General features: G+C 54.0%; 2 protein-coding genes and 1 pseudogene across 6 annotated transcripts; all 3 read left to right on the forward strand.

Annotated features, from left to right (window-relative positions):
* Positions 1 to 1,414: 1,414 nt before the first annotated feature.
* On the forward strand, positions 1,415 to 7,497 carry CCL22 (C-C motif chemokine ligand 22). 3 transcript variants are annotated; one of them, XM_016151626.2, is made up of 4 exons: positions 1,415 to 1,473; positions 2,209 to 2,321; positions 3,503 to 3,626; positions 5,861 to 7,497. In XM_016151626.2, the coding sequence occupies exons 2-4, from the start codon at positions 2,249 to 2,251 to the stop codon at positions 5,943 to 5,945; spliced, it is 282 nt and encodes a 93-aa protein (XP_016007112.1). In that variant the 5' UTR covers positions 1,415 to 1,473; positions 2,209 to 2,248; the 3' UTR covers positions 5,946 to 7,497. The 3 variants fall into 3 exon arrangements, with proteins under 3 accessions (XP_016007112.1, XP_036087059.1, XP_016007102.1); XM_036231166.1 differs by lacking the exon at positions 1,415 to 1,473 and adding an exon at positions 1,675 to 1,763; XM_016151616.2 differs by lacking the exon at positions 1,415 to 1,473 and having other exon boundaries at positions 2,132 to 2,321.
* A 6,222-nt stretch (positions 7,498 to 13,719) lies between these two features.
* On the forward strand, positions 13,720 to 25,016 carry CX3CL1 (C-X3-C motif chemokine ligand 1). 3 transcript variants are annotated; one of them, XM_016151579.2, is made up of 3 exons: positions 13,720 to 13,982; positions 20,040 to 20,163; positions 21,888 to 25,016. In XM_016151579.2, exons 1-3 carry the CDS (start codon positions 13,913 to 13,915, stop codon positions 22,957 to 22,959), a joined length of 1,266 nt encoding a protein of 421 aa, XP_016007065.2. In that variant the 5' UTR covers positions 13,720 to 13,912; the 3' UTR covers positions 22,960 to 25,016. The 3 variants fall into 3 exon arrangements, with proteins under 3 accessions (XP_016007065.2, XP_036087201.1, XP_036087200.1); XM_036231308.1 differs by lacking the exon at positions 20,040 to 20,163; XM_036231307.1 differs by lacking the exon at positions 13,720 to 13,982 and having other exon boundaries at positions 20,049 to 20,167.
* Positions 25,017 to 26,139: 1,123 nt separating this feature from the next.
* Positions 26,140 to 26,259, forward strand: LOC118611676 (annotated as a pseudogene).
* The last annotated feature ends 288 nt before the right edge of the window (positions 26,260 to 26,547 follow it).

Genomic DNA, 26,547 nt, shown 5'->3' on the forward strand with positions numbered 1-26,547 from the left:
CCTCCCTGGCAGACTCCTTCGTGTCTTCCGGATGCCAGCGTTAACATCACCCTCTCGTGGAGGCTTTCCGGGCTACCCACAACCACTTCCCTGTAGTCACCGTCTGTTTTCCTCTGACTCGTTCTCTTCGTGGCACTCATCATAACCTGACATGACCATGTTTGGTATTTGTTGGCCTGTTTATGGTCTTTCTCCAGGGTTAACTCCATGAGAGTAGGGACCTGTTCACTGCTGTGTCCCCAGATCCTGGCAGTGCAGCTGGCACAAGGGCAGGTGCTTGTATTAGCTTCCTCTTGCTTCTGTAACAAATGACCACAAACTTAGTGCCTTAAAAACAACACAAATGTCTTACCTTACAGTTCAGGAAGTCAGAAGTCCTAAATCAGTCTCAGTGAGCTAAGATCGAGGTGTCGGGCGCCTGTGCTCCTTCTGGGAGCTTTAGGGAAGAATCCGCGTCCTGTCTTTTCCAGCTTCTAGAGGCTGCCTGCACTCCTGGGATCACGGTCTCTCACCACTTGGACTTCTCCTTCTGTCACCCCATCTTTTGTCTGAGCCTGACCCACAGCTCTCCTCTTAGAATGACCCTGTGATAACATTGCGCCCATCCAGATAAGCCAGAGAACTCCCTGTTTTTTAATTTAACTTAAAGACGGAGTCTGCGAAGTACTTTTTAAATGTAAGGTTACGTATTCACAGGTGTCAAGAATTAAAACATAAACATTTTGCGGGGACCATTATTATGCCAACTAAAGGGTTCCGTAACTATTTGTTGGATGACTAATAAACGATGGATGGGTTTCTTTACAAATGGAGCGTTGAATCCTGAGTTCCAGGCCTGGCTCAGCCACGCCCTGGCCGTGAGACCTTAGGCAAGTCACCTCTTTCTCTGAGCTTTGTTTTTCTCTTCCTTAGATGTGTTCTGAGCACCCACCATGTGCCCCACTCTTGGCAGACACTGGAAATTCCAAGATGAATAAAAAGAGACTCCTGTCTTCCCAGAGCTTGGGGGTGGCTTTTGAGGAGGGTCCTGAGAAAGGGAACCCCTGACATGGTTTACTCATGTCCACATTGTAGGCCACCCCAGAGAATTTCGAAATCCTGAGGGGTATGCCTACCTAGCTGACATTTCAAATGGCTCTTGATGCATGAGTAGGAGTTTGTGCGGTAGAGAAGTGGAAAGGGCATCGACGCCTGGGACAGGCCACAGGCCGTTACGAGGAACTGTGAGGAGTATGGCCGGAGACCAGCGAGGCAGGGGACGTGTCTGGAAAGGAGATCTTGCCGGCCGCGATCAGCACCCTGGACTCTGCCCTCAGACCACGGGGCCACCACAGGAGAGAGACATGTGCAGCTCTGAATCACTGCTACTCACTCCGTTCCCTGCCAGATAGAGAAGGGACCGAGGGGCCAGCGTCCGGGACCGAGGGGCCAGCGTCCGGGGCTGAGGGGCCAGCGTCCGGGCCTGAGGCGGAGGTGGCCTGGACTGGGCAGGTGCAGGGCTGGTGGAGACGAGAGGTCAGATCTGAGAGAGGTTTAGGAAGTCGCTTTCAGTGGGACATGGCGATAGGTGGAGAAGGCGCTGGGTGAGGAAGCAGCTGGGAAGGAAGAATAAGCGAGGTGGGAATGTGAGCGGAGGCCTCTGCAGCCGCCGAGCGGCCCATGAGCTGGCCCAAGCCGGGGTCCGTGAGAAGCCCTAGGCGAGGCTGGCGACGGGGCAGAGAGGCCACCCCAGCGGATTCATACTTCTCCCCTCGAAGAGCTCGGTAATGACCTCCGAGGGTACTAGATGGGCTTCAGTTTTGGGTGGGGGTTTTGGGGCTGTTTAGTGCCTGTCCACATTCTCACTTGGTTTACAAACAAACACTAAAGGCAAAAAGGTCGGGCTGTGAAGTCACCTTCCTCATTTCCAGAGACATAAGGACGTAAGGACGTAAGGACGGCGGTGTGGCCGCAGCCACACGCACCTGGACTCTGGAGCGCGCAGGCCGCCAAGAGGCCCAGCTCGCAGGGGATTTTGCAAGTCTTCTGAGACCCAGAAGGGAGGAGCGCGGGGGTCCCCTTTTCATCACCACATAGAATTTCCTCCAATTAGGAGGAAGTTCTTCTTTCACAATGTGAATGCCAGAGATTCTGGGCTCACCGGTGACTAAGAGCGTCCGAGGCTTGTGGGTGTTATCGAACACTTAAATATCAGACCTTGTTTTCCAGTGAGTGTAGGTACCTGGGCTGGAGCACAAAGGACGGCAGCATGGCCAGCCTGCAGGTGCCGCTCCTGGCTGCCCTCCTCCTCCTTGCTGTGGCTCTTCAAACCACTGAGGCAGGTGAGCTGGGAAGAGGGAGGGCTCCCTGCAGAAGCCAGGCTCAGACCCTGGGCTGTCTTCCTCAAATACTAGGAGGAACATACTAGACGGACTGAGAGTAGATCCCCCAGTCTGCTGCTGGCTCTTGAGCTGGTCTCATTGCTTCGCTGGGCCTCAGTTTACGCATCTGTTCAATGAGTCGTCTTGAAGGCCTGGAGCCTAGCATCTGTCTCGGCGGGGTCGGGGTCGTGCTGGGCATGGCCCAGGCTCCTCTGTTTGGGGGAACTGGAACATAGGGCCCTTCGTGGTGGGGGGAGGCTGGACCTAGGGTGAAGGGTATTTCCTTGGAAAGGGGGTCCTGCCTCCCACTACCCAGCTTTCGCTTAACACTGGGGTCCTAACTTTTCCTCTCTGCCCCTACGTAAAGTCTCCTGCTCTGCGTCGGGTACGGGACGGAGCATTGGACTGGGGGTAGGGCTGCCAGGACCAATAGTTTCTCAGTTATTGAGGTTTCTGAGCACTTTCCTTTCATCGAAGTTCCCATAGAGTAGATATTATTATTATTCCCTTGGTCAGAGGAGGAAATTGGGCCTCCGAGATGTTAAATGACTTGCCTACTGTGGCCCAGCAACTTAGGGCAGAATGGAACTTGAACCCAGGTCTGGGCGACTGGACTCTGCTTGAGCCTTTGTCCTGACTCTCCAGAGTCGCACCATGTGACTGGCCAAGTCCTTCCCCTTTCTGCACCTCGGCCTCGCCATTTGCTCCCCTAAGGGGGTGAAAGCGGATGTGAGTTGAAGCAGACTCCTGGGGATCTCATCAAGATGCCCATCTGTTCCAGCAGTGCTGGGGCCAGGCGCTGAGCATTTGTGATGCTGATGATGCTGGTCCATGGACCTCACCTCGAAGGATGAGGTTCTAAGGCTCCTTTGCGTCCAGAGCCTTTGGGTTCCAACTGGAGATTGAGGGCATCGTAGGTGCTCAGTCCATTCTGAATCCCTGTCCTTTGAGCTGAGTGACTCAGAGTATAGACATTGGGTCCTCAGTGGCTTCTCAGGGGCTCCAAGAGTGGGGACTTTGAGGACCCCAACTCCTCTGGATACCAACCGTCCACGTGAAGACAGAAAAGTGGAGTCAGAGGTTGGGGCCGAGGGAGACTCCGTGCCTCGCCTGCGACTCCTCCGAGCACTCCTCTCCCGCAGGCCCCTACGGAGCCAATGTGGAGGACAGCATCTGTTGCCGGGATTACATCCGTTACCCCCTGCCCCTGCGTGTGGTGAAAGATTACTACTGGACTTCGGAATCTTGCCGGAGGCCTGGCATAGTGTAAGTCGGACCCTGGGAGAGCCTGATGGGTGTGGCCCAGAAGGACCCAGGTGCGGATGGGTCAGGGAACCCAGGGGTGGAAGGAATGCCGCTGGGCTTCCGGATCCCAGTGGGAGCATTTGGCCGGAATAGGCTTGGATGTACCGAGAAGCAAGTCATGTGAGCGTTCAAGAAATGTTATCGGGTGTCTACCGTGGGCCGGGTAGCGTGCCAGGTCCTGAAGATGCAGAGCTGAAGGAACAGGGTGCCTCCCACACACGTGGCAGTGTAGGCAGTACAGAGCCACAGAGACGGGGTCCAGGGTCCAGGCAGTACGCCGCTAAGTCAGCAAGGATGCTCCATCGGAAACGTCTTGACCTCCCCCGAGGCAGCCGTTCCAGACAGGGACGTTCTTCGAGTATCTCTATCAAAGGGCACTCGTAGTTTCCATGCCTTGGCCGCCGTGAATGCAGCAGTGAGATTTGGGGTGCATATATCTTTACAGATAAGTGTTTTCAAGTTTTTGGAGTAGATACCCAGAGGAGGGTATTACTGGGTCAAATGGTAATTCTATTCTTAATTTTTCGAGAACTCTCCTTACTGTTTCCCACAGTGGTTGTACCAATTTGCATTCCCACCAGCAGTGCATGAGGATTTTTCCCCTGGCCCCGCAACCTCTCCAATACTTGTTGTTACTTGTCTTACAATAATAGCCATTTTTACAGGTGCGAGGCGTCATCTCATTGTGGTTTGAATTTGCATTTCCCTAATAGCTGGTGATTTAATTTTATTTAGCAAACATGAAGACAGTGCTTGCTAGTGCTAGGTACTGTTATAAACACTTCAAAGTTCCAATTTTAGTATATGTGCTGCCAAAGCGACTCTTTATGAATATGAACTCATTCGATCCTTGGAACAGCCCTACGTCGTTGGCGCTGTTACGGTCCACTTTTTACAGGTGGAGAAATTACACAGAGCGGTTATGGGGCCTCTTGAGTATCACTGGGCACAGTAAGTGGAAGGTATAATGCTCGATGCCTGGCATATAATAGGTGCTCGATAAAAGGCAGCACAGTATGATTATCGGGTTTTGAGCCAGAAGGGACTCTAGAAAGAATGCAGCTTGACAAATGGGGAGATTGGGGCTTGGAGAGGGCCTGAGTCTTGCCCAGCATCACACAGGGTCAGGCAGGGCAGGCTGCCCATGCAGCCAAGATCAACACTGCTGCTCTCTTTTTTCTTTCTGTCATGGGCCATCTGTGGGGTGGAGGCAGGTCTGGGAAGTAAGGGGAACCAGGAGCTCCGGGGCCCCAAGGACAGGCTCTTGAGAGCCAGGAAGGGAGTCTGGGACTGTGGGATGTCCTGCCAACAATGGCTGGGACAGAGGGCCCCAAGGGCCTGGCCTGGTGTCTGCAGCAGCTTGGGCAAGAGTGGGAGCCTTAATCCACAACTGCTGTGTGAGCTTGGGCCAGGGCCCACCTCTCTGTGCTTCAGACCTCTCAGAGAGGCCTGGATGGGGGCACTCTCCAAAGACACTGGCCCCTAATAGCCCAGTTCACACTGAGCACGGAGAGTCAGATCTTACCAGCTCTGGCATTCCGGCAAGTTGCTTTACCTCTTTGGGCCTCACTTTCCTCAGCTATAAAATGGATAGAATAATAGGACATAAGGACTTACTAAGAAAATTAATGTTAAGAGATCAGGCCAGCTCCTTGCACGACTCTATAGCACCTAATATCTTCTGGGCACTGTTCTGAGCACTTCAGTTTATATTAACTCATCAAACAGCATCAAAATCCTATGAAGTTGGACCACGATCATCGTCCCCATTTTACAGAACTGGGGCTCAGAGAAGTTAAGAACTTGCTAACAAATGGCATAGCTAGGATTTGAACCCGGATAAGCTGACTCTGAAGTTCATAGTTTTGGCCACCACCCCATACTGTCTCTCCCAAGGCAGTGCCGGCAATAATTATGGAACTCTGGGGCATTCTATTCATTGGCCTGACCTGGCACTCAAGGCCTGGGCTGAGTGGCTGAGGGCCGTGGAAGCCCTGCCCCTCATCTCGCCCTTTCTCCCTTAAGAAATGTGTTTGCATAGAGCAGGCGGCTCATAAATGCCAAGCCACTCTACATAGCAGGCATCTCTGCATACAGTAGGTGACTCATAAATGCCAAGCTCCCTGGGTGGGATGTGACATTCTGGCTACATGCTAATGCTTCCTCATTGTCTGCCTGACGTCTTCTCCTTCCAGCTTGCTAACCGGGAGAGGCCGGGAGATCTGCGCTGACCCCAAAATGCCCTGGGTGAAGAAGATTCTCCAGAAGCTGGACAAGTGAGGAAGCATCCTGCCCTGATGACTGCGGCCTTGGCTCCTCCAGGAAGGCTCACGAAGACTTACCTCTCTGCCATGCAGCTGCTCCCCAACGCAAGCCTGCAGTCCCTGAGCCCCCACCCTGTCACCCCCTCCACACTGTCACTCTCAACACCCCTCTTGTCCCTCCAACCCGTCCTCTGCCCCATTGCACCCAGAGGGCCCACAATCCTGGTTAGTCACTCCCCTGCTCAAAACCCTCCCATGATTCTCCACTGGCCGAGGCCGAGGTCTCAGCTCCTGAGCCTGGAACCCCTGCCCTCCAGATCCGGGTCCCAGCCCCATCTCCAGCCCTGCCTCATTTTCCTTCTTGCATGTTGGACTCCAGCTCCCTGTTCTCCTGAACCATGCCCTATATTTCCATTTCTGGGTCTTTGCCCGGGCTGCTCCTGACACCCAGAATGTCTCCCCGTCGCCTGCGTATGCCCAATGCCACCAGCCCTCCACGCCATTGCTCAGTGTAAGCAGCCAGTAATTGCGTTTCGTTTTTTAGACTTCCCCTAGCCTTCTGCCTCCTCTTAACAGCTCTGATCACAATCTGCTCAGAGTTCTCGGGACTGGGGGGGGGGGGGGGGCTTGTCCTCCAACCTCACTGGCAGGACCAAGGTCTGTACCCTGAGTTACTTTTGTCTTCTGGCCCCCAACGCAGAGCTGAGGGTCAAGGCTCGGCGAGTGGCTGCAGACAGAATCCATAAAAGTAGTGCTCCTCCCCCACCTCCTAAGGGCCCTCGCACATCAACACAGACACTCGGGTCATCGAGGGAGAAACCAGCTGGGTCAGTTTTGCCTCAAATTGTGAGCCTCAAATTTGCCCAGGTTCACCATTCTTCCCCATTTTACCTACATGTTAGGTCTCTTTACCCTTCTCGCTTCCCTTTGGTTTTACTACTCATCTAACCTCCAACACCCGACATCTCCAGAGTCCCCCACTTTCCCTTCCCTCTTCCCCAAATAGCTGATAACTAGATTCACGCTATGGTGTGAATGACTACCCTCGGCTTGGCTGTAGAACCTCTAGTTATCATTTCTGCCCACATGCCATCGGCAAATGCTTAAGAGGCCAGATGGATGAATGGAAGAATTTTAGGAGCTGTGCGGGAGTGGGACAAGATGGCTCTTCTCCGGCCCTGGGAGTGTGTGGACCGTTAGGTGAAAGAGCCTTGGGTGGGTAGTGTTCTCAGGTGGCTGGAGCCAGGCTAAGAATTGGGATTTGGGACTTATCTGCCCCTCCTTAGTGACAATAGATTCTCCGGGTAAAGGAAACAAGCTCTTTCCTTTCCGAGGGAGCCTGGTGCAGCTCAGTGGAGGGTTGGCCCACGACCAAGGCATGGGGAATGACTTTGCTGGACATAAACTCAGTGTCTTGAGCCCAGGGTCGTCCACCCTCCAGGGACACCGGAAGTGTTCACCTGCCTGCTGCCCACAGACAGAGCCCTCGAATGTCCCGGGATCTCCTCCCTCTCCTGTCTCGTCCTTGCTTCTCAGGCCTTCTAGAAAATAAATTTTCTGCAACAGTGTTTGCTTCGTTCCTTGCCATTTGCTGTCCCACTGGGGTAAGGCAGGGGACACTACAGCCCCTCTCTCCCAGTGAGGAAGCCCCTGACATGGACATGTGAGTCACTTTGCCCAAGGTCGCCCTGTGAAGGGGTGGGGAGCCAGGACTAGACATGAGGACCTAGTGTGTAGCTCCAATGTAGGTGCCAACGGGGAAGCCCAAACATTTGTCCACCAGGCCTGGCCCACTCTGGGACCATCAGTCAGGAGGGTCTGATGAAATCATCTATTCAGTCCCCATGTCTAGAGCTTTAAGCAGATATTCAGTCAGTCAGTTAGTCAGTCATCAATCATTCAATAACTCAACTTCAACCTTCCCTCTTCAAGTGTAGACACCAAGGGAGAGGAGAGTATATTAGCCAGGAAGTCTACTTCCTGCTATTTTCCAAAATCTCGGTGGCTCGATTCCACAGGAGTTTTTTTCTTCTCACATGAAATCTGATCAGGCATTCCTGGTCTGCAGGATACCTTCCACACGGTTATTCAGAGCCCTGGGCCCCTTCCTTCTCCTTTAGAGCCTGGACTCCACTCCATTGTCCAGCAGATGAGGAAGAAAAACAAAGGCTTGTGGGAGGGCTTTTTGAGCCGGACCGGAAGTGGGGCTTAGCATTTCTGCCCACATGCCATTGGCAGAGCTCAGTCACATGGCCGCCCTGATGGCAAGGGATGCTGGAAAGTACAGCCAAGCTGTGTGTCCAGGAGGAAAAAAAGGGAGTCGGGTTTGGGGATGACCGAATTCATCCGGCGCTGAGCTCCCCTGGGCCCTCAGATGGGCTCATTTTCCTGGAGTTCTGGGACACGGCTCCTTCTGCAAAACAACAGCAAAAAAGGACCCTTCCTCCTTCAGGGTTTTCCTCATGATTTCCTCAGTGTAAACACCTGGACATGTGACACAAACATCCTTGGCTCCCCTGCACATCTGGCTCTCACAGCGGGATTTCCAGGGTGGTAGCTCCAGCCACCCAGAGCACTTGTCCGGGGGCCAGGGAGAAGCATCAGGAAGGGCACATGGCATGGATTCAGACAAGATGGAGGGACTCTCACTGCCTGGGTTTCTGGAGCAAGTTGCTTTGTCCCTCCAATACTAGTTCCTACCTCTGTGAACAGGGGCATGAAAGTAGACTTCAGCGCACGTGGTTGTGAGACTCCAATGAGATAAGAAGGTTCAGATAGCCCGATAACAAAATGGACAAGGACTTGAATAGATTTTTCCTCAAAGAAGATACTCGAATGGTCGATAAACACATGAAAAGATGCTCGATATCACAAATCATTAGGGAACTACAAATAAAACCATGGTACCACTTCACACTCATTGAAAAAAAAAAAACCAAAAAAACAAAATCAAGGTTGGGGAGGGTGTGGAGAAATTGAAACCCTTGTAATTTGGTGGCGGGGATGTAAAATGGTTCAGTCATTGTGGAAGACAGCATGGCGGGTCCTGAAAAAATTAAACAGACTTGACATATGGTCCAGTAATGTCACTTCTGGGTACATACACAAAAGATTTGAAAGCAGGGACTCAAACAGATATTTGTATATGGTTCTTCATTGCAGGATTCTCTATAATAGCCAAAAGGAGGAAACAACACAAGCGTCCATCAATGGATGAACAAATACGCAAAATGTGTCCCATCCATACAATGGAACAGTATCAATCGTAAAAAGGAAGGAGGTTCTGACACCTGCTCCAACATGGATGAACCCCAAAGATGTCATGATAAGTGAAATGAGCCAGTCACAAAGGATAAATACCGTATGACTCTTAGAGCTGTCAGACTCATAGAGACAGAAAGCAGAAAGGTGATTTCCAGGGGTCGGGGGAGGAAGGAATGGGCGTTCTATAATGGGTCCAGAGTTTCAGTTTTGCAAAATGAAGAAGTTTTGGACAACAACGTGAGTGTGCCTAATGCCACTGAACTGTAATCTTCAAAATGGTTAAAATGGTAGATTTTATGTTATGTATATAATATAAAGAGGGTTGTGGGCGGGTAAGCGCACAGACAGAGGAAATGCCAAGTGCACGTGGACAGCCCCCCCCCCTTATTGGCTAGAAATGTAAACTGGGCAGAGTTGAGTGGGGCAGGGAAAAGCTGGCAAGGCTGTCCCCCAGGGTCCTTGGAGATGGCCACCTCATTAGCTATCTCTTCCCTCTTGTTGTCCTGGGACCCCACTGGAGTGCCCCGGGCTCCCCGCCCTGATCCCCACAGCTGTTTCTGTTCTGCTTCCAGAGCCAGGGGAAACCCCTCATGTTCCACAAGAGCGGCACAGGCTGCCTGCCCTTGAGGGCACCCAGGAAGATGCGGGCAGTGGTACTCCCACCCCACTGACTCCCGAGGAAACCCTCTTTCCTACTGCCCAGTGCTCCTGCACTTTCTGATCGCGTCTCTGCTCCTCGGCTCAGAACCTCCCCAGTCCTCCTTTGGCCCTGAACGGCATCCTCATCCCTCACTCCAGCTTCCCAGTGTCCACCTGCAGGCTCTCTGCCCACGTTTTCCTCAAAGCCAATGGCATCAGACCATTCCCCATCCCCTGCCTAGACCCAGTACTTTCCACCTGGGTTAGATTTTCCCCTGTGCCTGGACAGTCCATCAAAATCCCACCCCGTCTGCATATTGTGGACTACAGGTGAATCACAAGGGGTTAACACATCTCCAGCAAAGAAAAAAAAAAAAAGTGGTCCATCAATCCTTCAAGAAGAGTGAACGACTGTGACAACTTGGATGGACCTAGAGGGTATTATGCTAAGTGAAGTAAATCAGACAGAGCAAGACAAATACCACGTGATCTCACTCATATGTGGAATCTAAAGAATAAAATAAACGAACAAACAAAACAGAAACAGACTCAGATACAGAGAACAAACTGATGATTGCCAGATGGGAGGAGGTTTGGGGGGGCTGCATGAAAAAAGTGGAGGGAAATACGCATTAGTAGTTACAAAATAGTCACAGAGATGTGAAGTACAGCATAGGGAATATAGTCAATAATACTGTAATAAATATGTATCATGCCAGGTGGGTACCGACCTAATGGGGGGGAGGGGGAAATCACTTTGTAAATTACATGAATGTCTAACCACTACACTGCTGTACACCTGAAACTAATATCATACTATTGAATGTGAATTCTAATGGAAAATTTAAAAAAACTGAAACAACCTGTTGTGGTGTGAAGTATTACTCATAATGGATTCTTGCCAATTATGTGTGTCCGGGATATAATTGAGCCTGTAGATGTAACTTCCAGTTTACAGGAAATGCTTAGAATGTGGGAAGAAATTAGATAACATCACAGGGATGTAATTAAATAAATCAAGAATGAAAACAGTGTTTAAGACAATGGTCTTGACTTTTCAAAAAGTCAACGTCGTGAAAAATGTACGGGGTTGGGGGGCATCTGTTGAAGACTAAAAAGAAATGAAATAACCATCCACAATACATGAAACTAGATTGGATCCTGGTTCAAAAAATGAAAGAAAGAAAGAAGGAAGGGAAGAAGGGGTCGAGGGAGGGAGGGAGGAGGAAAAAAAAAGAAGAAAAGAGGAAGGAAAAAGAAACCATGAAATACGATTTGGGGACAATTAGAGAAATTTGAATGTTAAGTGACTATTTACATGACATACAGAAATTATCGTTAATTTTGTCAGGTGGCATAATGGTATTATATCTATGTAAGATAATGTCTTTATGCTGTGAGATGCATGCCAGTGTATTTTGGGGCAAAGTAGTAGGCATCCATACTTTACTTTGAAATGGCTTGGCGGAAAAAAAAAAAAAAAGATAAAACAAATATGGAAAAATGCTAATCACTGAATTTAGGTGGCAGAGATATGAAAGTTCTTTGTACCATTCCTTCTTCCTTATTGTTTAAAAATGTTCGACACGACAATATAAAGGAAATGAAGCGAAACCCCGCCCGTCTTCTGACTGAAACAGCCTCCCTCTCATTCCGGCCTTCCTTGGTTCCCAGACGAGAACGGAGGCCTCTCTCCCTCCCCGAGGCCTACGGCCTTAGAGTTTCTGGTAGAACTTGCGTTTTCTCTCTCCTCCTGAGCTGGGGCTCCTTGGGGCAAGGACTTTGGCGTCTGGGTTTGCCTTTGTGCCCCCCACCCCACCACGGGGCCAGGCACGTACCAAGGCTCTGCAACACACACTAGTGGCTTCCACTAGTGGCGTGCCGGCCACTGTAAAAGTCCTTAGTTTTCTTAACTCCCCCAGTGACTGATGTGGTGTGGTGGCTATTAGCACCCCATTTTACAGATGGGGAAGCTGAGGCTCAAAGAGGTTAAGTCACTTGCCCAAGGCGATGCCCCTCATAAGTGCTAGAGTCACGATTGGCTCCAGGTCTGGCTGACCCGAAGGGCTTGTGACTATGTCTGAATCAAAACCAAACTCAGTCCTTAGTGCTCTGACGGAGTAGGTGGGGGTGACCATTCCAGTTTTACGAGAGGAAAAATTGGGCCAGAAAAGGGCAGGAGATGTCCCCAAGGGCTGAACAAGAGAAAGAGTGCTGTTCTGCATGTTTTGGCTCCTGTTCCATGCCAGGCTCTGAACTGGCACCTTCTGGGGCATAGACTCACTTAATCCTCATAGCGGTCCTTGCAGTGGAGGGTGGAGGGAGGTGGGGTAGCCTGGTGGTCGTGAGCTCAGACCCCAGAGCCAGCCGACTGGGGCAAATCCAGGCTCTCAGACTTCCAGGCTGGTAATCCCCTCCAAAATTCCTTAACTTCTGCATGCCTCAGTTTCCCCATCCATAAAATGGACCGTGACAGTGGTGTTCGGCTTACGCCCGGGCTGTGTTGGCATGATTGTGTGATTTAATCACGCACGGCACAAACAGTGGACATTGGCCCATGCTGGGGACGCACCTCCCCATCAAGCAGAGTCCAGCCTCCAAGCTCCACACCCTAGGCAGCCGGCCATATTGTACTTGGATGAAGAGGTCCCCTGGCCTTGGGAACTGTGACCCCTCTGTCCAGCCCAGCCTACACCAGTTGACCCCAGAGCCTAGGACAGTGGCTCACAGACAAACTGGTGTTGCTCCAGTTGGCAGCCCAAAGATGGCCCCGTGGAGAGTGTTCAGAGTTAACAGCTCCCAGCCCCAGGCCGTCTGGCTTCTGCCACCCAAGGGGCTGCACTGCACCCGGCACCCAGCACCTGCAGGCATGCACGGAAGTTCGGTAGGAGCTGCTGGCTAGTCACTCCTGGTCCTGTGGTCACCCTCTCTAAGGGAGAGAGAACCTGGAAAGGCGGGGTTGTTTCGAGGTGCCCTCTGGGATGGATTAACCCAACTCCTTCGTTGTACAGCTGGAGAAGCGAGGCCCCTCCAGGACACACTGCGGAGTCCAGGATGGGCCGAGAGGCTCTGAGCCGCCTGGGGGACGTGGCAGCTGTGTTTTTCGCAGGGGGCCAGGGGCATTAATGGGATTTGGTGTGAAGGAGGGATGAATGGAGAGGTAGGAGGGCTGGGGGCAGGGAGGCCGGGCTCTTTTCTGTGTCTCGAGCTGCCCAGGCGGCTGCCCATGCCTAGTCATCTTATCTGTGGCAGTTCTCCACCCCTGGGGGGTTTCCGGCCCCTGCCACCCCAGACCTCAGTTTCCCCATCTGTCCCTATGAAGTTGAGCTGGATTGTTCTTTCAGCAAGCATTTACGGTACTGGACCCGTTTGCCGGGCTCCAGGTTGAGCTCGGCGGATGCATGATGAACGAGGAGGTCCCCGAGGAGCTAGAGCTTTAAGGGCTAAAGGTTGGAGATCCTTCGTGGTGTGGGAGGGATCCCCCCAGACCAGATGGGAGCTTGTCACATCCAGGCCGGCAGGGCCCTGAGTCCCCTCCGTTTGCTCCCAGCCACACTCTCTATTCCTCGGCACCTCTGTCCTTTGTTTATTGCCCACTGAGGAGCTGGGGCCCCAGGCCAGACCCAAGGTCATATTCCAGCTCCCAGTAAAGAGGTAACAAGGCTCACGGGAGGAGTGGATGCCCTTTGAACTCTAGCAGCCCTGGTCCAGACACCTTGGCAGGCAGCCCCACAGCCCCGCACGCGCCAGCCGAGCCCGGCTCCGCTCCGGCTCCTTGGCAACATCCTGAGGAATGCTGCAGCTCCCGCCGCTGCGCACTAGCGCCTTTCCTCCCCTCCCCACGCCCCGCCCCGCCCACGGGCAGTGGCAGCAGCTTAGAATAAAACCAGCCGGCCAGAGCTCGGGCAGAGGCAGCGGCGAGGGGACCGCGCTGAGCTCCGCGCTGAGCTCCCGCACTGGCCCTGACCGCCTGCCCTGGCCTTACCTGGATCCCTGTCTTGACCCCACCCTGGACGCCCGCCTGGACCCCTGCCTGGACCCCCGCCTGGACCCCCGCCTGGACCCCCGCCTACCCTAGCCATGGCTCTTCCACCTCTCTCCTGGCTGCTCCGCTTGGCTGCCATCTGCCATCTGACCATGCTGCTGGCTGGTGAGTGGGGTGGATCCGGGTATGAGCAGGGCGGGGGAGCCCCCAGCCTCACTTCTACCCCTCAGGCCTGACATGAGGGCCCCTGCCTGGGGAAGGCTCGGGTCCATGGCGGCCCCCTCCTGAGGGCTGTGCCGGGGAGGGATGTGGGGCTGCCCCTCCTGCGGAAAAGACTTCCCATCTTGGAGATGGCTCACTGGCCCAGTGAGCAAGGTAGCTGCTGCATAGGGGTGCCGGGTGTGGGGGTGTCAGGAAGGCCAGGGCTGGAAGCAGCCAGACAAGGCTCCTGGAGCAGAGAGTGGGCTGGTCCTCCTTACCAGGGTTAGTTAATATGTAACCCGATGCCTCATCCTGGCCCCAGGCTATAGGGCCACAGTTGGGACTTTCTCCTGACGTGATTCCAAGACAACCCAGGAGTTCGGAGCCCCAGGACCAGTAGAGGTCAAGGTCATTGTCAATGGCTCATCACTGTTGCTGTGGTCTGTAGACCCAATCTCTCTGTGTCTCCCCCATGAAACTGTCTTTCTCCTCCAAGCATAGTTTAGAAAATGTTCGCAAGTCCTGTCACTTGCTTTCTGGAGCCTGAGACCTGGTGGGGTGTCCAGCCTACCTGTCATGAGCGTGATGGAGGCCCAAAGCTGCTTAGAAATGGGCCCGAGTCTGCGCAGCCAGCAAGTGGGGCAGGAGAGGGAGGGGCGCGGCGGGGCGCAGGAGGGAGCGGGAACGCATGCGGGCCCTCTCTGTGGGCCACAGAGCTTGCGAGAACCACCTGAGTCCGCCCCAGCCTCAGGGGGTGCCCAGGCCATCACGCAGATTTAGTCTCAGAGAGGGTGGCAGCCTGCCTTAGGGCACACAGCGAGTCTGGGAGAATGTGAACCAGTCTCCAGCTTCCTGAACCCCTCCACGGAGCACACTGTCTCCCGAATCTCTCTGTGTGGGGCAAGGCCGCCAGTGGGGCAGGGAGCAGGTGGGTAGGGGTGGCAGAGGTGGCAGAGGCCAAGCGTTGCTGGCTTCCTGCTTCCTGGGCTTGAACCCTGAGGCCCGAGGTGCTTGGGGACAGTGAGCACAGGAAGACGAGAGTCAGATGCAGGTTGCTTTGCTGTGGCCATGGCCCTGAGTGGGTCTTGCTTTCTTTGGTCCCAGCCACTGCACCTTTCAATGGAGCTCTCGCTTCCTGTGTCCTGAGGCTCCCATGCCCGAGACATCATTTTGGAAGTGGGAGGAGGAAGGTTATTTATACTAAGCGGGGGCGGGAGGGGTGGGGCCACCTATGCAAGGGTAGATTGCCTTGCCTTGATTGCCTTGCCTATAAAATGGACTCTGAATGCTCTATCGAGCAGCCCGAGGCTTTAGGACCCTCAGATTCCTGCCCTAATCTCTGTCGCTGACCACCGGGAGATACATTATTTCAATCTTCTTGAACCTCAGTTTCTCGTCTTCTAAACGCGGGCATTTGTCTAGGCCCACCTTGGAGGTCTTCACTCACACCGGCGTTTGTGGCTCTGAGACACTCCCCTGAGAGCCCCTGCAGGATTCGGGGGTGGTCCACAAGGCCGAGAGGCCCACATTGGGGAGGGGTGGCTTCGCGGCTGCTGCTTCGGCTGGTGCAAACCAGCTGCGTCAGTCCCCAAACGTGGGTGTGCGGGGCCGCGTCAGGCAGGAGGTGCCTCTGCTTTATATAACAAACCTGCAGATACAAGTCAGAACAGAGAATTCTCCCCAAGCACTGACGCATTCCCTCCCACTCAAGCCCCAGCAAGAAAGAGAGAAAAAAAAATCCGTGTGAAGCTGCTGAAGTCTGCCCCCCGCCCCGATTAGTGGTAGGGTGCACGGGGAAGGCAAAGGAGGATAAATTCAGGGTGTCAGATCTAGGCCCCTACCGAATTTAAATAAAAATCCCTCTATTTCTCCATTGCTTAAGATTTTCTATGTCAAAAAGTACTTGAGCGCATCTTGTTGATTCATTCAACAAATATTTATTGGGCACCTACTATGTGCAAGGCACTGTTCTTGGGGCTGGGGCCCTATCAGTGAATAAAGCTGCCAAAGATCCCAGCTTTCAGGGTGATGAATTTGGACTGAAGAAGACAGTACACAAAATCAGTAAACAATTGTGTCTGTTGGAAGGAAAAAAAAAAATGCTGCGATTTAAAAAAATAGGGGGTAGGGGTGGTGGGGGAGGTGTTAAATTTTGGGCAAGGGGTTAGGGCAACCTCCTTATGGGGGCCACTGGGGCGGGCAGCAGAGGAAGCCACATGGATCTCCAGGGCAGTGGTCCTCAGTGGGAGATTTGTCCCCCAGGGGACATCTGGCAATTTCTGGAGACATTTTTGGTGGTTACAAACTCCCACCGTTTTCGTTGAGGGGCGGGGGTGGGGCTCAGGCATCTAATGGGTGGAAGCCAGGGCTGCTGCCAAACATCCCACACAGGACAGCCCCCACCACAGAGAACTATCTGGTCCAGAATATCAGTGGCGTTTGCGGGTGAGGAAACCCTGCTCGAAGGCTCCAGATATTTAAAAACCTTTATTTTCACAACCACCCTGTGAAACAGGTATTATCAGGTCCATTTTATAGGCAAGGAAATCAAGGCTCAGAAAGCCTAAGTGAATCACCCAGGACACACGAGCCCTTTCTCTATTGCCTTCCCCAAAGACCCAGAACATTCCTGTGTCTTCCTGTCCGTAAAGCCTCTTAGTGGTCCTTGAGGTCCAGCCTAAAGGGCATCCCAACCAAAAGCCTCCCCTGATCACTGGGAAGTTGGGAGTGGTCTCTCTCATGTAAACCCCAGCATGTTTTGGGTATGTTCTGGAAAATGGTGTTTCTACCTGGTGTTTAAGGCAGCCTAGAAAAGTGGGATGTCTAGGGGCTGGGAGGAAAACAAGATCTGTCACTTAGCTACTGTGTGACCTTGAGCAAGTCATTTAACTTCTCTGATTCTCAGCTTCTGCATCTGTAAAACAGGGATAACAATACTCGCTTTGCAGGGGTGTTGGAAATTAACAAGAGCAGATGTGCATATGCTAAGCACAGCCTCCAATAGTGGGTGCTCAACTAAGAAAAGCTCGGATACTTTGTGGGTGTGTCTTAGCTGCCAATCAAGTGGGGAAACTTCCAAGGGCAGAGACGGCCTCGTTCACCTTACTATGCCTCACAGGACCTGGCAAGAGGGAGGCTCAGCATTTGCATCAGCACTTGCAGGAGAGGCAGTTCAGTGTGAGTCTTTGTAGATACTCCAAAATAATTCAAACAAGTGTTGGCTAAATCAGGACCTGCATGGGCAACGGATGGATGGATGGATGGATGGATGGATGGATGGATGGATGGATGGTTGGATGGTTGGATGGATGGATGGATGGATGGATGGATGGTGGATGGATGGTTGGGTGGATGGTTTGATGAATGGATGGATGGTTGGATGGACGGACGGATGGACGGACGGACGGACGGACGGTTGGATGGATGGATGGATGGATGGATGGATGGATGGATGGATGGTTGGATGGTTGGATGGTTGGATGGATGGATGGATGGATGGATGGATGGATGGATGGTTGGATGGTTGGATGGATGGTTGGGTGGGTGGTTTGATGAATGGATAGATGGATGGATGGATGGATGGATAGATGGATGGATAGATGGATGGATGGATGGATGGATGGATGGATGGATGGATGGATGATGGATCAAGGATGGGTGAAGTGAGGAATGGATGGGTAGATAGAGGAGAGGGGTGAAGGATGACTAGGGGATGAACAGGTGGTAGGTGGGTGAGTGGAGGATGGGTAGATGAATGGATGAAGGTGAGTAGGAATGGGTGGGAGGTAGAGAGGTGGGTGGGTGGGGGATGGGTGAAGGATTAACAAGAAGGGGCAGATAAATGAATGGAAGGGTGGATGGGGAGGAGGGTGGAGGGATAGTAGATTGAGACGCTATTTCATGCAGTGAATATTTTTTGAGTATCCACCTAATGCTGGATGCTGGGAAATACTGTGACACCGAGGCAGATGAGACCCCCTGCCCTCCCGAAACTCACATATGGGAGATAATAAATGGCTGGCTGGCGGGAGGCATTATCTTTCATTACAGGAAAGAAAACTTCAGTTTCCGAGAAGAAAAGCTTTCTTAGGTTAGTTCCCCCAGACAGGACCTAGAACAGAGTCCACCTGGCCAAGGGCGTTCAGGCACCTTGGTTGAGGGTGGGGACTTTGGAGATAGGCTGACTTTGTGGCTCTTTAACTCCCAGAGGTGGGCGGTAGCCTCCCTGGTCCTGGGCAGCGAGGTTCAGAGAGCACAATGACCTTACCTAGTTTATCCCGCCCGCCCACCAGGCAGCCTTCCGCTAGTTCTAGGTCACCCAGGGGCTCCGTTTCTCTGGAGCGTCCCCAGGAAGACACCTGCCAGACCCGGTCGAGGGTCGCACCTCCTGGCTCTCCTTGGCGGGGGGGGGGGGGGGGGGGGGGGGGGGCCGGGGGCGGCTGCAGCTGCAGCTGAGTCATTCCGAGGTCTCACTTGGAGTGGAGGAGGGTCCAGAGCGACTTTCACAACCTGCTTCCTAAAAGAGAAAGGCAGTCGGTGACTCAGGGAACGGCTGCTGGGAGGCCTCCTCCCCCACCTCCCACCCCTCTGGGGAGCTACTCATTCATATCTGCATGTCCACATACATATAAGCATTTGTGTATGAGCAATGCGTCTTTTGGTGGAGCGTAGGGATCAGCCGGGGCCTCTCAAAGTCCCGCGGAGCTGAACAAGATTAGTCTGCTCTCTTGACTCCACTGTGCTGGAAGTCCCAGCCTCTAGATTTTTGCAAAATTCTCTGGGGTCTTGTTTCTGCTGTATGTGACCTTGACCTAGAACTGAAACTCAGACTCTTCCTCATTTTTTACGTATCCCTTCCCAGTTCAACTGAGCAGAGTAAATTTTGCTGGAGATTTTAGGGGAAGGGGGAAGGCAGAAACGCAATACAAACAGCTTCAAATGTTTGTAGAAAATATTTGAGTGGTCGACTCTGTGTTGAGTCACCCTCATCCCTCTGGCTCCCTGTGGTAGCCAGCCATCTGCAGGCCCCTGCCCACCCACTCCGCCCCGACCTATGCACACCTCCCGTCTCCATCCCTCCTCCTTACTCCTGCTCCGCCAGCTCGCCCTGGGAATTCCAAATGGCCGATTCAGTTAATTCCTCTCAGCAACTTCTCCCCAAACTCATCCTGGCAGAACAAAAGGTGGTCTACGCAGCACACCCTCCACCACCACTTTCTTTAGAAGGTGGTCATACTTGATCGTTTCAAAAATTTTATTCTCTACTACGTGCGCCTGGTCGGATGCGTGCCTTCACGTGTTTGTGCGTGGGGGTATGTATATATATGTTCCATTGTGTTTGTTGGTGTGTGTGTGTGTGTGAGTGTGTCCGTGTCACAGGTGGGCACGTGAGGCTTGGATGGAGAGAAGTTTGTGTGTGTCTCAGAGGTTGTGGCAATCTATGAACGGGGATCAGCTTGAGAAGGAAGGGCGAGGTGTGTCTAGGGGGGCGGTGACAATTGAGCAGGTGAATGACCTGGGTAAGGGCAGCACGGGAGGGGGCGATGGGCAGCATCGCAGGCCTAGAGCCATGACAGGAGCCAGGCTCGGGAGCCTGTTCTGTCGCTTGCTGGCTGTGTGACCTCGGGCAGATGGATCACTGTCCCTCTCAGACTCTTCCCCCGCTGTTTATAGCAGACCAACTACAGCAGCTTAATTTTTCAAACTGGGCACATACCACATGCCAGGCAATGAGAGCTTTATAAGTAACAATTCATTTTCATGAATCCTGACAACCCCCCTATGAGGTAGATACTATCATTGCCCCTATTTCACAGGTGGGGAAACTGAGGCATAGACGGGTTTGGCCAGGGACCGGGCAGGGAAGGCGGGCTAGGGGGAGGCTGAGGTGAAGGCCTTGAAGGCCGAGTGTGCAGGGCCTCGGTTCTGGCTTGGGTGGGGTGGCTGGGACAAGCTGGCATGGGGCTGTGAAGCCAGATGTCCACAGACAGGCCTGCTGACCGGGGGCCTCTGTGGACTCAGGACAGCACCACGGTGTGAAGAAATGCAGCATTACATGCAGCGGCAAGATCTCCGCGGAGATCCCCGAGCATCTTCTAATGAGCTACCGGCAAAATCGACGGTCCTGCGGCAAACCCGCCATTATGTAGGTACTGCCCTCTCAGCTTCCGCATTCCCGTCAGGCCCCGGGGACGGTCCCAGGCCTCTGCTAACCTATGTCCACGTCCTCCCACTCCCACTCGGTGCCTGGCCAAGGGCATCCGGCTCCTGGCCTGCTGGCCCCCCGCTGACCACAGGGCAAAGGTGGGGAGAGGCTTCCTGCATGGCCTGTGGCTCAAAGCAGTCACCAAGGGTGGTCACTTCTCCTGGGCCAAAGCACGTTCTATGCAGCGCTCAAACCTGCCGGACGTCATGGGGTGGAAAAGCAGGGTGGTCACAAAAGGCAGGGTCCAGAATCCAACAGATGTGGTGCAAAATTCAGGCTTGGCCACGTACAGGCCGGGTGGCCCTGGTCACATTGCCTGCCCTCTATGCCTTAGTTTCCTTCCTTATTTATAAAATTGGTAGTTGGGAGAATGAAAGGGGATAATGTAGCCAAAGAGCTTGGCAGGGCGCCCAGAAGCCAGTGACAATAGGAGAGGCAGAGATTATCATCTCCATTTGACAGATGAGGAAACGGGATCCCTACGAGACCGGGCAGGGGTCAAGCCCAGCCACCGTTTCCCTTGGCTGTGGCGCCCCTTGGCCATCTCCGTTGCTTGAGTACTGCCCAATCATCCAGCCGCGGAGCTTTTCTCTAGGACTCACCTTTGGGCCCTAAAGCAGCCGCAGCCAAATCCAGAGGCCTCTGGATCTGAGCCAGTGGCCTTCGAAGTATGAGCTTAGTGACAGGAAGTGGGCCTTCTTCCTGTGGCCTGCACAGTCACTAAGAGGGGCACGTGTGCTGCTGCCTGACCTCTCTGCTCAGCCTCCCAGGCTCGCTTCCCGCGCCGCCCATGAGCTGGGGAGGGGGGAGAACTCGCATTGGCGCCTGCGGGGCCTGCAGAATCGCACTTGCTTCCTGGGCCCCGGTGGCTTCATGCTGGGGCCGGACGCATTTGCATTCCCTCCCGGAGCCTATGGTTTTCTTGTCTGCAAAATGGGGATGCTCATGATCTCATGGTCGCCACAGCCACCTTGCAGGATGGGTGTGAGGTTTAAGCAGGCAAAATGCGAAACACCGGCCAAGGGCCCCAGGCAGCTCTGAGCCGTGGTCTCGATAGTGAACCAGCCTCACACGGCTTCAGAGGATGCTCAAGATTCGGGTGGCACTCAGGGGCCCATTGGCGCCACCATATACGTAGCTGTAGCTCACTAGGTGCCTTTTCAACACGAGGACACACACTCGGAGAGAAGGGTAGAGGTCCAGAGGGCAGCCTGTAACAGAGAACACCTGTAGCTTCTCCCAATCAGAAGACTCACAGACCAGAACACCTGCCTTAATGGTAATGACAATATTAACATTATTATTTTCGACTATTACTGGTGTTCTACTCTGAGCCAGGTGCTTTACACAATTTTATTTTTTACGATAACACGGAGAAGTAGGGTGACCAAATTGTCCCCGTTTGCCAGGACTTTCACGAAAAATCCTGCCTCGAGAATCCCATCAGGCCTAGTTTTTCTGTAGAGGGGTAGGCATCTTATCCCTACCTCTAAGGTGAGGACGCAGAGGTTCCAGAGGTCGCGCGGCCGCAGCTAAGCGCTCAGCTCATAGCCGGTGAGTGACGGGGGCAGGGGTCCCGGCCAGGTCAGTCCCCCTGCAGAGGTGGTGCCCCTACTCCACATGGCATCTGGGCATCACTGGGTCTCTGTCTTCCTTCCTTGTAGCTTGGAGACCAAGAACAACAGATTAGTCTGTGCTGACCCCAAAGCGGAATGGGTCCGGAAAGCCATGGAGTATTTAGACCGCAAGGGCGCCACTGAGGTTCACAATGGCAGCACATTTCAGAGGCAGATCAGCATGAGCGGGCCCAGGAACACCTCCTTGGCTGCCGGGGCAATGGACAGGTCTGCGGTCTCAGAGCCCAAAGCCACCGGGGAAAGCAGTAGCCAGGAGGTGCATGGGGCCTTGGGGACTTCCCCGGAGCTGCCAACAGGAGTGCCTGGTTCCTGGGGGCCCATGTCCCCCACCGTTTCGAAAGCTCCAGATGGAGGACCTCCCGATGGACCCGAGAGAACCGACCTTTACAACTCAGCTGCCGTCACCAGCACCACATCTTGGCAGAGCTCTGCTGACTACCAACCCGGATCGGACCTCCAGGCTGAGGGGAAGGCCTCTGAGGCCCCCTCCGCCCCGGCCCCCTCCACCCAGGCCTCCTCCACCCAGGCCCTCCCCACCCAGGCCCCCTCCACCCAGGCCGCCTCCACCCAGACCCCCTCCACCCAGGCCCCCTCCACCCAGACCCTCCCCACCCAGGCCCCCTCCACCCAGGCCCCCACCACCCCAGAGGACAATATTGGGCCTATGTGGACCAAGGGACAGAATCTCATGCCAGAGAACTCTATAGGGCCCAGGGAGATGGGTCCCATTTCGGCCCACATGGATGCTCTCACGGGGCCCAGCAGCACGCCCCATGCCTCTGCAGTCCCTGTCTCCTCTGAAGGGGCCCCCGGCAGGGAGTCAGTGGCCACAGGCAGCCCATTCTCCCAGGAGATAATCCATGCCACCCAGAGGCTGGGTGTCATCTCCACCCCCGTCCCTGACTCCCCAGCAGCCACCCGGAGGCAGGCGGTGGGGCTGCTGGCCTTCCTCGGGCTCCTCTTCTGCTTGGGGATGGCCATGTTTGCCTACCAGAGCCTGCAGGGCTGTCCCCACAAGATAGCAGGGGACATGGCGGAGGGGCTTCGCTATGTCCCCCGGAGCTGTGGCAGTAACTCGTACGTCCTGGTGCCAGTGTGAGCTCCCCACCCACCTGTGTGCAAATGTTCCACTCAGCCGCCGCCAGGGGCCCCCCAATCCTCACTCCTACCATCCCCCAAGGGCCTGGCCTGAGCGGGGGGATGGTCGAAGCAGGGAGGCGGGACCCTCCAGGTGAGACTGACCCCAGCTCTTAGGCATACTCCACGATCGCCCTCCACCTGCTGGAGACAGGGAGTGTGACCTCCGCAATTCACCGCGACGTCCCCGAGTCAGAACTCACTCTCTTCTGCTGCTGGCTGGTTAGAGGTTCCCTTGGATACCGTCCTAGCCCCAATGAACACTTATTTATTGAATGCCCGGCCCCTCTGGCCCACACGCGCGTGCTTTCCTCCGTCACCCCATCTCACGAAGAGCCTCAGGCCAGGCCCTTTGCCCCACGCCCTCTGACCTCATTGTGTCTCGGCCCCGCCGCAGTCGCCAGTCACCCCGGCTCCCTGAGGTGCTATCTCCTCCGTCCCCTGTACAGAGCCCACCCCCCAGCCGGGGACCTGTCCTTTCTTGCATGAGGCTAGGGTGGTGTTTCCTGGCACTGCTCCTGGTGAAGGCCCTGCCCTCGGCGAGGGGTCATGGGAAGGGGAGATGGCGTGACCCAGTGGCTTTGACTTTCCCCCGCCCTTGTCTGTGCTGTGCAGTGAAGGAACACAGACTCTGAACGTCAAGGCTGGAGGTCCATCCCAGGCCCGCCACCGACTTGGCAAGGCATTCGTACCTCTGGCTTCCCATCTGTGAAAGGAAAGAGGGTCGCCCAATATGTGGCAATAACCTGTACCCCTGACGGGCATCACCAGTTGGTCCAGAGACCCCTTAGCCAGTCTCTAGTAATTGATGACCATGGCACATCTGTGGGCTCTGTGACCCGGGGGGCCTGCAGGGGGGCCGTCTCACAGTGCAGCCCCGCCCTGTTGGAGGGAGTTAGCACTGTGGGTCCCTGTAGTGGCAGCCGGGCTGGGGTACCTCTGGGGTAGAGGCTGCTGTTGAAGGCCTCTCCCCAACTTTGAGAACAGCCCTTCCTTGTGTCCACCTGGCTTACAGGGCCACTAAGACAGCCTTGGGTGGCATATGACAGGCTGAAGGAGGAGGGGAAGCCCGTCGGCTCCCCAGAAGGCCAAAGCACTCACAAAAGGAGCCAAGGAGAGGCTGCAGGAAGCAGTCGCCCTCTGCGTTAGGGACTTAAGTCCAGCATTTGCTCTTTCTTTCCTGTGGCCCGGGTCCCTTGTCCACTTCTCTTCGCTACAAGATCTCCCCTCACCTTTGCCCCCACTGCAGGCAGGGCCAGGTGAGATCAGAATCTACTGCTGAAACCTGAGGCTCCCAGGTGTATTTCTGAAAGGTACTCAGTCCTGTGAGGAAGGTTCCACGGCCGAAGGAAAGCTGTGGGCATGAAGTCGGGGGTTCCCTTTGGCTCCAGAGGGCTCGGGCAGGCCTGGGCGGGCCTCAGGCTGACCAGGCTGACCAGTGCCCGATGGTCAGAGCTAGACTTGCAGGCCTCACTGCTCAGGGCTCCTAGCGGCAGCTCGCCTCCTCCCTCTGATGGTCCCCAGGGTGACCCTTGCCCTCCGTCTGAAAAGCCGCCCATGGGCTGGGCTTCCTTCAGGTACGGGTGACGTATTCCTTCACAGATGGATACTCAGAGGAAGCGAACACAGCCCTGGTCCACAGAGGGAAGACTGGGCCCTCTGCACCCCTCCGCGGGGCACAAGCCCCGCTGTTCGCCTGGCTTGAGCAGGGGACACACCGACAGCTCAAAGAAGGAGACAGCAAGTCTGAATGCACTTTTTGGGGGGGCTCTTCCCTGCAGAGAGCCTTCAAGAAATGGGGTGCCCGTGATGGGGGACCCCTCCTTTGTGAGAGAGCAGCTGGGGCAGCTAGTCCCCTTTCCATAGACTTTGTTAGGTCCTCAAACAGGACACGGACAAGGGCACTTTGGGGAGGACTTTGGAAGGAGTTGATTGATCCTTTTGCTTTTCCATCCCGATCACCCATGTCTGTGCCATTTTGTATTTTACTAATAAAATTGAAAAGTCTTGTGAATCAAATAAAGGTGCTTTTTTTCTAGGGCGGGCTCAGGGGGGATGGAATGAGGCAGGAGACAGGACTTCCCGGGTCAGCCCTGGAGACCCTGGTCTCTGGATCCTGTGGCTCAGAGTGGCAGGAAATTGTACCGTTAGCAGGAAAAGGGACCCTGGGGTTGGGGGTGAAGAGGGTCAAGCCCCTGGCCCGGCTCCGCTCCTCCCAACCCTGGGAGGCCTTGGTATCGCCGTTAGTGACCTGGTGTCCCATGGGAGCAAACCAAGCCACATCTTCCCCTTCGCTACCTTGATTCATTCCTGGTCCAGATAAAGATCGAACAGGGATTACTGCTCAAGGGACTTGGGTAGTCATAGCTATTACCCAAGGACGAACCTCCTGGTGGCCCCTCAGCCCTCCAGTGTCCTGGGTGGCGTCCTAAGAGCTGCTATGTACAATCATGTAGGTTGGGACCTGCACAAGGTGCCACAGGCCAGGTCCCTCCTACTGTTACGTCGTATTTCATGGACCGTAAGATGTACATCTTTTTTCAGCATCGTGACATCTTTGGAATTAGGATTAGGTTCAAGATCAATGGCTTATTATAGTTCAATTGACAGATCTCTTTCTCTTTATTAGTTCATTAAATATCAGAATGTCTTGCAATCAATGGCGTCTTAGATCTTATGTTTACACGGTGTTGTAAAAAAAAAAAAAATAGACGCATCGTGTGACAATAAGGAAACATAAACCCACTTTTCTATGTTGTCTCAGGTGACCCAACTGGGTGGCATCAGCCCCAGGATGACAGGATGACGATGGGCAGGGCCTGAGCAGCCGCCGCCGCCTGAAATGGGGCAGGCCAGGAGGGACCCCAGGTCTCTCCCGTCCCCTCTACCCCTCAGTGCTCCTGGACACTGCGCCCATATCGATTGCCATTTATCGGCACCATTCTCTTGATTCCATATAGTACGGATATTTTTCTCTGAGCCCGAGTCTCCGTCAGAAGCAGGACAGGGAAAGACAGACCGTGATGGGCTCATGATTTCCCTTATGTTCGGCTAGCGCACCTCATTTCACTACCTGCCAAACCTCATCCTTCCAGCAACATAAAACACCAACAGAGGCTTTGAAATGAAAATATTTATCTGAGTCAATGGCCATGCCACCCTGAACAAGCCCGATCCCATCTGATTTCGGAAGCCGAGCAGGGTTGGGGCCCGGTTAGTACTTGGATGGGAAACCACCTAGGAGGACCAGGTGCTGTAGGCATCAAAAATAAGGGATCGTAAGATGCCAAGATCCTTGCAATCTGTGAGGTCAACCAAGGGTTGTCTTGCAAAAATAAAATTAAATTAAAAATATATATATATACATATATATATGTATATATATATATCTGTCTTTTGATCATGATCTTAGGGTACAGCCCTTCCTGCTCAGGAAGAGCTGGAGAGAGCAAGGAGCTTGCATCCTGGCTCTGTCTGCAGCAGGTCCCCAGGGATCCTGGGGTGTTTGTGTTTTACTTTCTTCTTAGGTCGCAGAGCTAAACTTTGGCTG

This window comes from Rousettus aegyptiacus, unplaced genomic scaffold (assembly GCF_014176215.1).
Source record: "Rousettus aegyptiacus isolate mRouAeg1 unplaced genomic scaffold, mRouAeg1.p scaffold_m13_p_14, whole genome shotgun sequence".
Classification (NCBI taxonomy): Eukaryota; Metazoa; Chordata; class Mammalia; order Chiroptera; family Pteropodidae; genus Rousettus; species Rousettus aegyptiacus.

What these genes read in the sequence shown, in the direction of transcription:
- CCL22 (XM_016151626.2), top strand. Translation starts at nt 2,249, where the DNA reads ATGGCCAGCCTGCAGGTGCCGCTCCTGGCTGCCCTCCTCCTCCTTGCT. An exon ending in TCTTCAAACCACTGAGGCAG is followed by an intron (nt 2,322 to 3,502) that starts GTGAGCTGGGAA and finishes CCTCTCCCGCAG; the next exon opens with GCCCCTACGGAGCCAATGTG. An exon ending in TGCCGGAGGCCTGGCATAGT is followed by an intron (nt 3,627 to 5,860) that starts GTAAGTCGGACC and finishes TTCTCCTTCCAG; the next exon opens with CTTGCTAACCGGGAGAGGCC.
- CX3CL1 (XM_016151579.2), top strand. Translation starts at nt 13,913, where the DNA reads ATGGCTCTTCCACCTCTCTCCTGGCTGCTCCGCTTGGCTGCCATCTGC. An exon ending in TCTGACCATGCTGCTGGCTG is followed by an intron (nt 13,983 to 20,039) that starts GTGAGTGGGGTG and finishes CTGTGGACTCAG; the next exon opens with GACAGCACCACGGTGTGAAG. An exon ending in TGCGGCAAACCCGCCATTAT is followed by an intron (nt 20,164 to 21,887) that starts GTAGGTACTGCC and finishes CCTTCCTTGTAG; the next exon opens with CTTGGAGACCAAGAACAACA.